Here is a 14,637-nt window from a genome sequence, read left to right as displayed (position 1 = left end):
ATTAAGAGTTTCAAGGTTCATTTGCTGAATATACAACACACGATGAAATCACACACACAGAATTTAACGAAATTAACCATCTTGGCATTTAGAAAGGAACATGTTTTTAGCATTTAAGAGACCGACAAGCTAGGCATTTAAGACAGTGGTTCTCAGAATCGGTTCTGGGGGCTCCTTGCGTATATTGGCTTTTCTCCATTGGTTTTGATGATTTACAAGAAAAAATAATAGCCTAATAATAATTAGAAATTCAACGTAGGCTACATTATTTTTGTCTTCATGCACCAGGTGGAAAACTTGCCGTACAAAGTGCGTTGTCATATTTACACGCCTGCAGATCAGTTATTAAAATACTTGGTAGATTTGTTAATCGCCGCTGAGTGTTAATTTTTATTCGGTAGAAAGTGATTTGCGAACGATCGGTCAGCTAGCGTCACCCAGCAAGTGAACACCACAAACGGCGATGGAGTAGCTAGTAGTAGCAGGCTCATTAACTGACTGGCGAAAACCTACGACGATAACTTGCTCGGTTAACAGCAGATCTACCAGACAGTTATACGAAAATTTGCCTAGTCAAATCACCAGTAGCCTACACATCTCCGATGGATTGACCATCAGTGTAGTCAATGTTCTTCCCCTGTGGTTCATATTGCTAACGCGTGAGCTAACCACGGATAGCCTACCTAGCTCACTGGCAAGCTGATATGCTAGCTAAGCATATTCGTTTTGCTGAGAAACATAAATTGAAGATAACTGAACATAGCCTAATTGTATTTTTAATGTCATACATATAACGTGATTACATGACACAGTACAGTCACGGATGGAAATTAAACTCCGTAAACATCTGATAATATATTTTAAAACATAACGGCAGACAGTCAGCTAGCCTCGTTCAGGTTGAGGGGCTTTTCCGCACCGGACTGTCAATCAAATTGTAAAAATCACAAGACCGCTTAACTCTATGGTTTTGGCTCCAAATCGAGAAAATGGCCGCGCCCGCCATTGAGCTTCAAAACGTGTTTTAGAGACCCACGGAGATTCAATGGGTGACGTCACCGTAGCTTTGTCCATATTTTTTACAGTCTCTGGTTCAAATCCGGTGAGTCAGCAATGGCACACGGTAGCTCCGCCCATGCTGCTCCTGTGAAGACTCATCCTCCTACCTGTGGTCAAACATCCTTGGACTTGTACACGTTACCTGGTTGCGGTGGTCACTGTCGTGTGTGTGTGTGTGTGTGCGCGCGCGCCTGTGTTTGTGTACGTGTGTGTGTGTGCGCGCGCGCGCGCCTGTGTTTGTGTGTGTGTGTGTGTGTGTGTGTGTGCGCGCGCCTGTGTTTGTGTACGTGTGTGTGTGTGTGTGTGTGTGTGTGTGTGTGTGTGTGTGTGTGTGTGTTTGTGTTTGTGTACGTGTGTATGAGTGACGTGAGCAGGGAGCAGTGCCCCCCCAGTGTAAGCGTGTTTTTGGGGGGGTGCTGCATGGGGTGGCCTCGGGGTGTCAGGTGCCTGAGTGGGGTTAGTTGAGACCAGACCAATTACAAAGCCATTCAGCCCCGGATCCACAGATCCACAGAAGCGGCCAGCAGGTCCCTGTGGCCAGACGCCGTGTGGCCCCCGGCCAGGCTGGGGATGGGCGTGGAGCCCCCGGATCCATTCAGACCTGTGAACGATGGCAGTTGTGCCACTTAGGAGACTGCAAGTGCGTCATTGTGCGCCTGGGAACCGCACAGCTGCTGAATGGGGCTTTGTGTTCGAGTGTCACAGCAGTACGCTCCATAGTCAGAGTAACCCTGCCCTGCTCTCTCTCTCTCTCTCTACCTCTCTCTCCCTCTCTCACTCACTCTCTCTGTACCTGTATGCCTCTTTATCTCTAACTGTATCTCTCTCTACCTCTCCCTCTCCCTCTCTACCTCTATATCTGTCTCTGCCTCTATCTGACTCTCTGTTTAGTGAATGCAGTATTTCCTCAGAGGCCTGTGGATTTTTTGCTGTTAAGCACCAAACTCTCCATATCAAAGTCAGTTTGCTGTTAGAGTTAGTGCCAATGGTCACCACCTTAAATCTTCACCCAGTGCTCTGTGGGTCAGTCCCAGATGTGCTTTACCCCGTGGGTTACTCTGGAGTCTGTCCCCTTTATTTAGTTATTTGATTTTTTTAGGGGCGGTTGTAAGAGGTTGCGCTGGTCGCTGATTAGGGTCATGTGTGATCGTGTCTGTTTGCCTGGGACTTCGGAGGGCAGGGGGCGGGAGGTGGTTTACTGAGGCTTTTGACCTAAATAGCCAGTCCAGTGTGTTCAGCACAACTGTGGGGTGACTGGTCACAGCCATCATGAGAGGCCCATGACCAATTATCTATTGATTGGTACTGGGGCCGAAGGAGTGAAAGAGGACAGTGGAGCCGGTCACTGACTGTCACTTCTAATTAAGACACACACACACACACACACACAGATACACACACTGATACACACACACACACACACACACACACATACACACACTGATACACACACACACACACAGATACACACACTGATACACACACACACACACACACACACAGATACACACACTGATACACACACACACACAGACACACACGCACACACACACACACACAGATATACACACTGAGACACACACACACACGCGTGCGCACACACACACACAGATACACACACATTCACGATTGCCCTCACTTCTACATGTCCCATTCAACACATTCTCACCCAGTCTTGCATGCACTAACACACATATGCACACTCTCATATGAACAAACACGCATGTTCACCGGCAAGTATATACAGTACATTACACATACACATATTCTCTCTCTCTCCCATACACGCGCTTGCACAAACTGTTTAGAAGTTCAGTACAAAACAAAGCAAAAATAAACCAGTGCTTTGAAAATTAAGTCATGTCAGGGTAAAATAATTTTGAATTAATGTCTAGAAGAAAGGTAGACATAAATTCATTATTTTTTTGACTCGTAAATTTCCGTAGCATTGGATTGTTTTAGTATTATGACAGGTGTTGGTTGAGTAATTGAATTTATGTGAAAGTCATTTTATTCCTTCAGTTTTGTGGTGTTGCGTGTTATACTGTATTTTATCAGCAGATCGATATATAGTGTATAGATACGTATCATAAATAGATTTCAGTATGTATACATTAACTCAATATAATATTTCCAGGAAATAATTCAACAAAAATGTTTTGTCTAAAAGCATTTCAATTCGATATGGTATTTCACTGCAATTAAGGGCTCCAAATATAGCATCCAGCAAAATATGCATGTTGTGGTAGTGTAGGGCTATTTCTCTGCATAATTTAAATGTTTTATTGTTTATTATGTTCTATGTCTTGCAGCGTATCAAAGCAGGTATCCTAAAATCGTTCAACAATCCGACTGAGAAGACGGCCGATGAGGAGACCAAACGCCAAGTGAAAGGTTCCCCTTTACCGAAAATACATGGACCAACAGCGCCATCTGGTGGCTGCGCCCAGCATGCAGTACCTTTGACACTGACACATTACCAACTTCCACTACCCACGTTGAGACTAGCTTAACTCTTCTTTGACTTATTGTGTCTTGTATCGATTTCCTTTTTTTTTCCTGCTATAACTTTTAACTTCTAGCCACTGATCTTTAGCAAAGAAAATGGTGCTGCCGTCCCCTGAACCCCCCGCAGGTCTGAATCGATCTTTCTGTCCTTTCAGCGTACGGGAAAGAGGGGGTGAAGATGAACTTTGTGGACCGGATCTTTGTGGGAGAGTTTACCAACACTATTATGTGTGAGGAATGTGAGCATGTAGGTGTTTCTGCACAGCCGCGCTGGTGCATGGCCTTTATGGGCATGTACCTGTTAGCGTCATTTATGGTTCCCGTTCTGTGTACTTCAAATGCCTCACAGCTGAACTATTCATAAAGTTTGTTCAAAATCCCATTCAACTAAGTCTCAGCTAACTTATATAATATTTGTAAATGCTCAAGCAGAAGTAATTCACTTCTTGCTTTTCCTGAGAATCCCATTGTCCCCAGTGACTTCTTTTTCGTGACTTTGTAAATGCAGTACAGTTCTGTGTTGTCATATCTATGAAATGTAGAGACATTTCTGATATGTAATAATCATTTCTGTATTTGGATTTCATGGTTATGTGTACAACAGCTGACTGAAGTGCAGCTGTTGATGATGGCATGTGTGTGTGTGCGTATGTGTGTGTTCTGTGTACTACTGCATAGATTTCAACAGTGAAGGAAGCGTTCATTGACATCTCTCTACCCATCATAGAGGAGAGGGTGAGAGAATTGCTTTTTATTTTTAAACATACAAGAACTTTGTAAATGCTGAGTTCCTGACTCCCAGGTTTCTGTTTGCATTGTAGTGTTTTGACCATGTCCTGTGGCACTTTATGGCTGTACTTTTTGTGCTTTTGAGAGTGTATGTCAGTACTTCTGCAGACTGTAATAGTTGACAGTACTTCCTGCGCATTTGACAGTTTGTGAAAGTATTTCCTGTGCCTGTGACAGTGCTTCCTGTGTTGATCCAGATTTCCAAGCCTATGAACCCAGGAAGAACCAGCAAAAGTAATCGTGAACTGGACACATTGATCTCCCATAGCAATGACACACATTCTGCACAGCTGTCACATGGCAACAAGAACAGCAGGAAGCCGGGAGTACAGGTAGGGGGCGCTCTTCGCCGCTCACAAGACACCTGTGGCATGGTGTTTGTATGCAAAACAGTGGAATATTCACTTTGACAGGGCAAGCACAGTGTCTGTGTGTGTGTGTGTGTGTGATATAAAATCTTTTAGATAAAATGTAATATTAGACAAAGGGAACCTGAGTAAACATGAAAGCATATTTTAAAAATTATTATTTCATTAATTAATGAAAAAAATGTGTTGGACAATTTGTTTTTCACATGGGTGATTATGGGTTTTTGATAAATGGGTTCAAATAAATTAAGTTGTTAAAATGTGTTTTGTGTTCACACAGTTTCCCATTATCTATTGCATTTTGTCTCAATAACTGAAAGCTTTCAGTGTGACAAATATGCAGTAGTAGAGGAAAGAGGAAGGGGGCAGATGTACCTGTGCATAAGACAGTGTGTTGCTGTGTCAGGGTGGGGTGAAGCAGCAGGCCAGGAGGCCCTCTGGGGGCCCGGAGGACAGAGGAGGAGGGGACTGCGTCTCCAGCCGGGCTGAGGAGGAGTGCAGCGGAGCGGGGCGCGGCGTGGGGGGGTACAGGGACACGGCGCTGGGCAGCCAATCAGAGGGCAGCGAGAAAGACTCGGGGCCGCAGGACAGCAGCAACGACGCGGACAGCGAGGCGTCGGAGAGCGAGAGCGTCCCGCGCCCCGCCCCCTCCCCTGCCCCCGCCCCCTCCGGCAGGCCCCACCAGGGCGGCGCCGTGGAGCAGCTGGTCAGCGCCGTGTCCAAGCTCAGCCTGGTCCACGCCCCTGGGGAGCCGCCGCCCGCCGGCCACGCCCACACCCACGGCCGCGCGGAGGAGCAGGCCGACGCCCCGCGCGAGCGCCACCACCAGGGGGCGTTCCAGGCCCTGTCCCACAGCTACACGCCCAGCTCTAAAGAGTGCTCTGTGCAGTCCTGCCTGCACCAGTTCACCTCCGTGGAGCTGCTGATGGGCAACAACAAGCTGCTGTGTGAGAGCTGCACGGAGAGGAGGCAGAGAGCGCGGAGGGGCGGGGCATCAGGTCAGCATCACCCCGACACACGGCAGCGGCAGTGCTGAACTAGTACACTGCAGCCTGCTTCTGAGTGTATCAGCTGTAGGCATAACCTGGACTTACTGATGAAAAAACAAGATGGAATTGTTCCTTTGCACTGTAAAAATGTGAAATAGCTGCTCAATACACGTATGATACAATATGTATGTGCTGTACATATTATGTGTGCTATACAATATTTATACAATCTGTTAATTCCCTGTAATAATATATTTTTTAGATATTCAGCATCAGTGAGCTAATGAAAGGCATCTTATTTTAAAATGTCCAATATCATGCAACCTCACATAAAATGTTCAAGTAAAACAATATGACATACACTGTATGTTCTTCAAAATTGTAGCAAAAAGAAAAGTTCTTTGCCTGCTTGAATCCTGTGATAGTCTTAAGTTCAACCAATGTCAAGCTGCTGAGGCTTTTAACGTTTTCCACGCTACGCTCAAGCGGCCAAAATGGTGAAAATGAGGGCGGCTTAAAATGAACACAGACTTCCCATGCTAGTTTGAGCGCTTAAACAAGTACTTTATATTTGTTCAACACTGGACAAGGCTTTTCAAGTAACCTTGTAATGTGATTGCTGCCAAATCGCATAATGTTGTGAGTGAAACCTCTCAGACAGATGCTATTCTTATGAGCAGGTTGCGGTGTAGTATGTTGAATGAGTTCGCAATCACATTGTCACTACAGTAAAATCATAATACTGTGCTCCTGTGCTATAAAGTCCCCGTTACACAGTCACATTCACCCACAGCCAGAAATTCCTCATGTAAACATACGCCCAACAGAAACCAGTGTCTTCCTTTATTTCTGCCCCACCGTATCATTCAAAGTGCTAGAGCTCTGTTTAAACTGCATTGTTTTACATTGACTGTGTTTACGCACTGTTGTCTCATGTTCGCTGTTTGTGTTTGTGGGCCTGCAGAGAAGAAGACGGAGAAGGTGTACACCAGTGCACGAAAGCAGATGCTGATCTCCACACTGCCCCCAGTGGTGACTTTGCATCTCAAACGCTTCCACCAGGTCAGGAAACATCCTCTCCCGGGTCCATTTTGGCTCTGGTTGTTATCTGATTATGATGGGCTGCACTCTGCATACTCAGGCCGTGATTGGTCCTGTATTTTAGGCTGGAATGAATCTGCGGAAAGTGAATCGACATGTAGATTTTCCCCTCGTTCTGGACCTCTCCCCCTTCTGCTCGGCTACTTGCAAGGTACTGTTCCCCCGTGGAAACGTTGTTTCGGTCATGGCCACTGCCTAAGTCTTATTCTGTAGGATGGTGTCGTGAGTTTCTCAGGAAAGAGATTAATAAATGAGATACAGGTGTGAGAGTGTTTGTGTGTGTCGTGGCAGAACATGGTGTCGGGCGAGCGGGTGCCGTACAGCCTGTACGGCATCGTGGAGCACAGCGGGTCCATGCGCGGTGGGCACTACGCCGCCTACGTCAAGATCCGGCCGCCACAACGGAGGGCGGAGTCACGCAGGCACCTGTCAGGTGAGCGTCCCAGAGACGGAGAGAGAGAATGGGTGGAGTCAAGGTCTCAGAGAGAGACTGGGAGAGCTTAGCCTGGCTGTGGGACAGCAGCCTCTCCACAGTTGCCCTGATGACTAAATCACAAGTTGACCAGCAGAGATACGCTTCTTCACAGTGCACACAGGGGCTGCTTGGTTCTCTGTGCTTTATTATATATTTTTAGCTGCAACCGCAGCTGTATAGCGCTGTCTGTCTGTCGGTCAGTCGGTCAGTTGGTCGGTTGGTCCACAAAAAGTGTCCCATCCCGTAGCGGCCACAGTTTTTGCCCCAGGAGGCTGAAATTTGGCATGGAGGTTGGTCATGACCGAAGGTCGAGCTGAGTAACTTTCAAGGCCGATTGACCAAGAGGGGGCGTGGCCTATGACAAAAAAAGGCGCATAACTCCTGAATGGATTCACAGATTTGTACAAGATTTTGTGGAAAGTTTGGTCATGAGCCAAAGAAGAGGTCACGTGTTTGTGTGAGGGTGTGTGAGGGGGCGTGGCGATGGGCATAGCCTATCACAAAAAAAGGTGCATAACTCCCGAATGGATTCACAGATTTGCACAAGATTTTGTGGAAAGGTTGGTCATGAGCCAAAGAAGAGGTCACGTGTTTGTGTGAGGGTGCGTGCGTGGATGCGTGCGCACATGGATGCGTGCGCGTCTGTGGTCGCAGCTATTGCGGGTTTGCGCTTGTTAAAATCAAGTTTCATTTCTAGGCCTTCGGCTCATTTTGCTGGTCTCATTTTTACTTCGCGGAGTTCACACTGTTGAAGTTGTGTGGCTCGTTGTCTGTGAGAGTGGACCCTTATTCAGCCATGAAGACACTGTGGAGGAGAGCCAGATGCTCTTTGGAGAGCTACATATATATTTTCTCTCCTACTCAGAGAGAACACACAACAGCTCAGCACAATGAAAAGCTACTACTGTGGAGCCAGGCTGGTGTCCTCAGGGGTAATCTGCTAGAGAATACAACTTGAGGTAGCATTGCTGGGCTGGCTTTTATAAGCACAGAATGGCTCTTTAGCCTGACTCAGGATTCTCAGGAGGAAATGTGAGCCACTGGCCCTCCACCCATGTGTTTCCTTCTCTCCTTTTGTGCTCTGAACATGAAGGCCTTCTATCCTGGGGAGACAGGACTGCAGTGGTGAAGTACTGGTCAATGCTAACAATTGTATTTGGCATGTTCCTCCACCGGGTCATCCTCCACATCTTCCTCCGTATTTAAACCTGTTTGTTGAAGTTTCAGTTTAGGTACCCTGGCACTAAATTGAAATTGGAGATCAGTCCTCCTGTTGTAGGGTCCTCCAGGAGCCTACAACAGGAGGTGTAGCAGTGTAGCAGTGTGTAACCGATGTAGCAGCGTGTAACCGGTGGTTCTGTCCGTGTTCCAGGTTCGAGGGAGAGCATCGCAGCCCCACCCGGTCAGTGGGTGTACGTGAGTGACACCACCGTCCAAATGGTACCAGAGTCCAGGGTCCTCAACTCTCAGGCCTACCTGCTCTTCTACGAGGAGCTGCAGTAACTTCCTTCTCCTGAAAAGGTGGGGGGTGTGCACATCAAAGCATGATGCCGTGCATGCTGGGATTTCCAGTCCTCCCCCTGCCCCCCACTCCTACAACGGAGCAATATTAGGCGCATGTATGTGCATTTCTCTCATTAATTATGAGCCGTTGCGGTTGCTTCTTCATAACACCGAAAGCAGCATACTGTATATGGAAGAAGAAAAAAACAATAGCAGAGGAAACTTTTGTAAAGTTTATTTATATTTTACAGTCTGAAGTGCTAAATATGAACATTATAATATTTTTTGTAGAAAGTACGAGTGCGTGTTTATTTTTTTAAGTGTGAATGCCAAAGATTTAGTGAGCAGAAGAGTGAGAGAAAAGAAGAACATCCATAAGAAGAGTGTTATGAGTCCAGTGCCAAACGGACTGTGTTCTGATCCGGGTCTGACCTGGTTCTGACCCTGTTCTGAGGGTGAAACGGGAGGCCAGACTGTGTCCAGCTGTAGGTCTGTTACAGGTGCTAGGCTGCGTTCACAGTGCACCTGAAGATGGTTTGGTTCTGCTGCTCTGCCTGTTCTACGGTCAAAACCACATAGAATGCAGATGGCACTGCTGTAGTGAGCACTCTTGCTGGAAGCTTCTTATGAACACAGTTGTTAATGAACCAGAGATTATAAATACAAGGCACCATATGTGGTCTTCAGATGTATTTGAATAACTAGTAGTAGCTGCACATTGCATTTATTTTATTAGCAACACCAGCAATAAAGATGCTAGGCGGCATCTCTGATTGCTTTGTGAAATCTACAGTACAAGCATTCACGTTTGCTCTTGGACTAGTGCATCTATTACCAATAACAACAATAAGAGTGTTATAGCCTGCTAGTAAGGCTAATTTTAGATTAGCCTTATATCGAGCACTACACAGGGTTATTCATCCTTTATGTTAAATGGATATGTAATTCTAAATGCCTGAGCCTAAAAACTGTTCATCCAGGTGATATATAGATCAGTGTATGCTGTAAGCCAGTCCCAAACTTGATCATCCTGGAGCCCCATAAAATGACCAATCAAATGATTGACTTTGGAAAGCTTACCCTACATCAACCACAGGCTGGTATGAAGTGGCTGTTTAATGCATTAGTGCATGGAAGCATGTCTGAATCATGTCATATCATGGATCTGTACAAGATGCACGTATTTAATAATTACAGCCTTCATACTATTGTTTTTTTTTATGAACATCTAAAATCTATATCATTGACAAAATATGAAATTAGAACAGAATATTCTGAAAAGGAAGTAATTGTCCATTTTGCTGAGGACTTGTCCTGAGACTTCATGGGAGGATTCCATTTTGTATTCCACTCTCTATGGTGATCACATAAAATAAAAGAGAATCATGTTCTTCAGATGTTATACCCAAGTACACAGTAAAGGTGTGGTGTTCAAATACAGCCCTGGACAATGAGGGTCATATCTTCTGTCCCTAAGTGAAATTTTTTCCTGTGGTGTCACGTACAAATGAACTGCCATTTGTGTCCATGGTTAGTCGGGTAATTGAGTGGCCCATCCCTGCTGTAAGTCACACGTGTGTCCCAGCACAGTCTGGAGCAGGTTTCTGAAATGGCACAGTGTGTGTGGAGCGGTGCATGTGAAGGTAGCCCCAGAGCCCCTGCGTCCTGAGAGCAGAGAATGGACATGGAGGAATCCCATCCGCTCATGCAAGGACTGAATGCCCTCTCAGTGACTTTAGCCAAGGCTGTCTCTCTTTCTTAGCTTTTTAATTTCCTTTTTTTTTGTTCAACGTGTTCCTTTAGTGCAAAGACCGAGGACAGAGTCAGGGATCAATCTGAACCTTGATCTATCAGAATGAAACATGCATTTTTTATCCCTGGAAAAAAATGACAAAAATGTGTTGCATTCTTGGTTTTGCTTTGAATTCCTTTAAAAGTCACTCTTCAAAAATGAAATTACATGCAGTGTCATAAGTAGATATAGAATAATAGTTTTCTATTATTCTGTTGCTTATCTGTTGCACTTTTTAAAATGGAAAATTATCCACCAGTGGTATAGATTATTGGATAAAAGAAATGGTTCAAGAATTTTGCATATTTTTTCTAGAGCAGCATGTCATAGAATTCAACATCAGCATCATATTTTAATATGACAGAAAATGTTATTTATGTATTTAATAAATAATTATGGTTTGCAGAAGTCAACATTTATCTTCAACAAAACATGTTTGAAAGTGTTTGCTCTCTAATCACAATGATACTGTTCAATATAATTGAAAACAGAGACTTGTTAGCCTGCAGCTAATTACTGAAGTATTCAGTGTTGCTGACCTCATTGATTTCTGATGAAGAAGCTTCTTTAGTGTACTGTGAAAAAGAAGGTTTTTAAGATTACTTCTGTTTGAACTGTCAAACGGTTCTACGTGTGAATACATAAGTCAAAGGTTAGGATGGCTGATCTGACCTAAGACATCAAATTAAACCTAGAATGCTTCAACCTACTAAGGTAGGAGTTTGGCTCAATTTATTTTTAGGGGAAATGTCACAATTATAAATAAATTACATATCCTGTCAATGAAAGCAATTATATTAAAAGCAATTATATTTAGCAATTATATTACAAGTGTGAAATATGCACCACAACTATGGTACCTTACTCGCCTCTGGCCTATCCTGACCCAAACGGTTTCTGGTTGAATATGTAATTATAAATTTGAAGAGTGATCTTTGTGTTCTAATTTTAGGATAAGTTAAAAAAAATATTAAGATATTAATTTTTTAAAATAAAGAATGTAAGGACTACAGTGTGTGAGAAGACCAGTGTTGTACTGAGTTTGTGAATCATCCTGTCCCCTTGTATGCTTCTTTGGAAAACTACACGAGATGCTGCGTTGTGGCACACTTGAATGTCAGTCGTCTCTGGATTCGGGGGAAGAGATGCACAGAGACGTATTCTGACTTATTAGCCCACGCTGTCACGCCCGATCGCATGGTGCCATTTCCCCGGCCGGTGGGTGGCGGCGATCCGCGGCGACGGCGGGGAAGGCGCCGTTTGGGAGCGGACACGGAGCTGGTGAAGAGGAGGTGGGTGTGGATGAGGGAAAGGGCAACGTCAGAACCATCCCGTCGGCTGCCACGCGTGTGTGACACCCCGATCAAGCCCGCTCTCGCGTTTAAGTTGCGGTGACAAACTGAAATGCTGAAATCTCTTGGAACGTGTCTATTTTTAAAAGCGGGCCTTTGCCCCGCAGGATGTTTTCTTGAAGGTTAAAGATGAAAGATTTAATCTCAGTAATATGAGGCCTGGTCCCTCAGTCAGTGTGAACATGAAAGGCGACAGGGGGCCTCTTCATGTCCCCACAGACTATGTGCGAGACCACTTCTCCTTCCCTGCTGTACTGGTCACTGCTGTCATAAGAGATCTGGTTAGGAATGCTCATCTGCCTACGTCCCTGACACATTAGAAATAAGCAGGAAAAATTGGCTTTTTTTTTTCTTTTTTTTTTACACCAGTGTGCCCCCCGCCCCCCTGGCAGGGCGCTTCTAACAAGTTTGGTGCCAGTGGATGCAATGTGACTGCTTTATTCCATGTTAAGCTGAGAAGGTTATTATTTTTTTTTTAATAGCTGGTGATCTCCTTGACGGTGTCAGTCTTAACTTATTGTCTGGTGGTACCACCTGACAATAGGTTAGTGGTCACTGTGGGAAATTATAATTACAGTTACAATCACTTATCAGATGTAGTTACTGTATACAGAACGACATACAGAAATATGTTACAGCAGTTGGCCCGCCATGCACAACTAGAAGATGGCCAGTTTCAGACCTTCTAAAGATTGATGTCCTCAACCTCACACTACTGACTACAATACAAATGCCGAAACGCTTATAGGGTGTGTGCTGCAACGTGTAGATGATTGATCTCCAGACTAATGATGTCAGAGGAATGCGCTCTAGTGGCTACACAGCATTTATTGGAGCACTGGAGGGGAAAAGTATGTTAAATAGATTTCATTGGATGTTTCTCAGTTCCAGGATTGATCATCATGTACACTAATGCATTAATTTGGTTTTCTGATCTTTCAGTTAAACCAGCAGCAGTGCAAAATATTTCAAACCTATACATTTAATTGGGCCAATAATAATGTGATGATGCCACACTCAATGTTAAGATGTGTGTGGGAAATGTCGTGTTTTGTTTTTAACTGGGGGAGTTCTGGGACAGAGGCAAGAAAATCTTTTCAAATATTGGAAAGAATGCTAAATTAAATTTCTCTGTTCCAACAAACTTGATGCACAAAAATACCTGTTTATATGCAATTATGGACATACATATTCAGTCACAAAGTTTGAACCTTAGGTTTTTATTTAATTTCACTTTCAATTTCATTTTATGTTTTAAGCCATTACATTTTTTATTAGCCTACTGCTGCAAGTCATTACATTATTATGAATTGCTTTCTATATATCATTCATTTGGTCTGGTGATATAACTGCTTTTTATGTGTGTAGGACAAGGACACTGAAATCTGGCCCAGTAGTACTGCTGGTTTTCTTTTCTACCTCATAGTTAATTCTTCAATAAATGCCACTGATTGGCCAGAGATTTAACTCATCTGGGATTCCAAGTTTAAATCAGTCCTGATTAGAGGGGTAGAAGGAAAACTATTATGACTGGCCTTGAGGGCCAGATTTGAGTATCCCTGGGGTGGGGTACTTCCCACAGATTAAAAAATAATGGTATTGCACAACACTATAAAATATGCTGAATGTACTACACTGAATGCAGCTAGTGACAGTGTGGGATCATTTCTGTCTTACATTATTAAGTGGCAATTGACTCATCAATGTGGATGACTGGGGGTGTGCGCTCAAAGACAGCTCTACTGACCTCGTGCTGAGGGATGACTGAAATACAGGTGAGGAAACTAATTTGGGAAAATATGGAGAACCAAGTCATTACATATCACTACCCATCCCACCTCTCACACCAGCATGTAAGTGGGAGATTTTGAGGAGGTGAAGAACTTGCTTGACAGATGTGTAAATTCAGCCCTTGTCTACAATGATGGCAATACCATTCAAAAATCCCTACCAGTTGGCAAGGCAGAACTGCTGTTTTACATGGGTCTTCCTAGTGACATAACCGTGCCTGATATGGATAACAAAATCTTAACCTGGCCAGGGTTTACAGAATAAGAAATTTCATGCAAGGTTACAGTTTATACAGTTGCTATGTGACATGCTATTTACTCAACTCAACAGTACTTTAATGTTTCCTGCAACCTATTGACATTTATTAGACCTACTGTTGACTAATCATCAACATTGTGTTTTAATTATAATCGTTATTAATATTAATTTTTTATGTATTAATAATTTAAGTACATAGTATAATGAAGTGTGTATTCAGCAAAACTGCACCATTTTCTAAATATTTTTCACAGTCCTTTTATGCTTGTCATTCCCCAAGACATCAAAAACTCATGTATATTAGTTGTCTTGCGTGCAAAATATGAAAACAAATTTTTTTCCACATTTTATGTGAAAATTAATTGGTGTTTTTTAGGCATTCAACAATGACAGAAGGCATGAAGGTTTGCAAGTTATGGCACAGACAGCTTGACGTATATGTGCCTAGTGCCCCAATGGTACAGTCAGCACTGAAAATGCTGTCCTTGTTAGAAGGCAGCTGCCTTCTCTGTTGATCCCCACAAAGTCAGTTGCCTTCAAAGACAGCTGCTGTTGTGGGCACTTTCACAAATGAGATTATTTATTTTATTTTTTATATGTCCAATTAAAAATCGGGACCTAATTAGTAATAATATATTTCTTTAAGTAAATT

The 14,637-nt window shown here is 43.8% G+C and overlaps 1 protein-coding gene across 5 annotated transcripts in view; it reads left to right on the top strand.

Annotated features, from left to right (window-relative positions):
- Window positions 1–11,607, top strand: part of usp45 (ubiquitin specific peptidase 45) — a 42,104-nt gene extending 30,497 nt beyond the window's left edge. For 4 of the 5 annotated variants that reach the window (XM_064342255.1, XM_064342247.1, XM_064342269.1 and 1 more), the window contains exons 10-18: window positions 3,372–3,453; window positions 3,723–3,814; window positions 4,246–4,302; window positions 4,554–4,688; window positions 5,131–5,722; window positions 6,678–6,775; window positions 6,879–6,965; window positions 7,106–7,247; window positions 8,662–11,607. In XM_064342255.1, the coding sequence (XP_064198325.1) occupies window positions 3,372–3,453; window positions 3,723–3,814; window positions 4,246–4,302; window positions 4,554–4,688; window positions 5,131–5,722; window positions 6,678–6,775; window positions 6,879–6,965; window positions 7,106–7,247; window positions 8,662–8,792 (1,416 nt within the window). In that variant the 3' untranslated portion in view covers window positions 8,793–11,607. Of the gene's footprint in view, window positions 1–3,371; window positions 3,454–3,722; window positions 3,815–4,245; window positions 4,303–4,533; window positions 4,689–5,130; window positions 5,723–6,677; window positions 6,776–6,878; window positions 6,966–7,105; window positions 7,248–8,661 lie in introns of those variants that run through there. The other variant, XM_064342275.1, reaches the window with a different exon arrangement.
- Window positions 11,608–14,637: the final 3,030 nt, after the last annotated feature.

Source organism: Anguilla rostrata, chromosome 1 (genome assembly GCF_018555375.3).
Source record: "Anguilla rostrata isolate EN2019 chromosome 1, ASM1855537v3, whole genome shotgun sequence".
In the NCBI taxonomy this organism is placed as follows: domain Eukaryota; kingdom Metazoa; phylum Chordata; class Actinopteri; order Anguilliformes; family Anguillidae; genus Anguilla; species Anguilla rostrata.
Note: the sequence above shows the minus strand (reverse complement) of the source record. Positions and strands in the feature narration are given on the sequence as shown.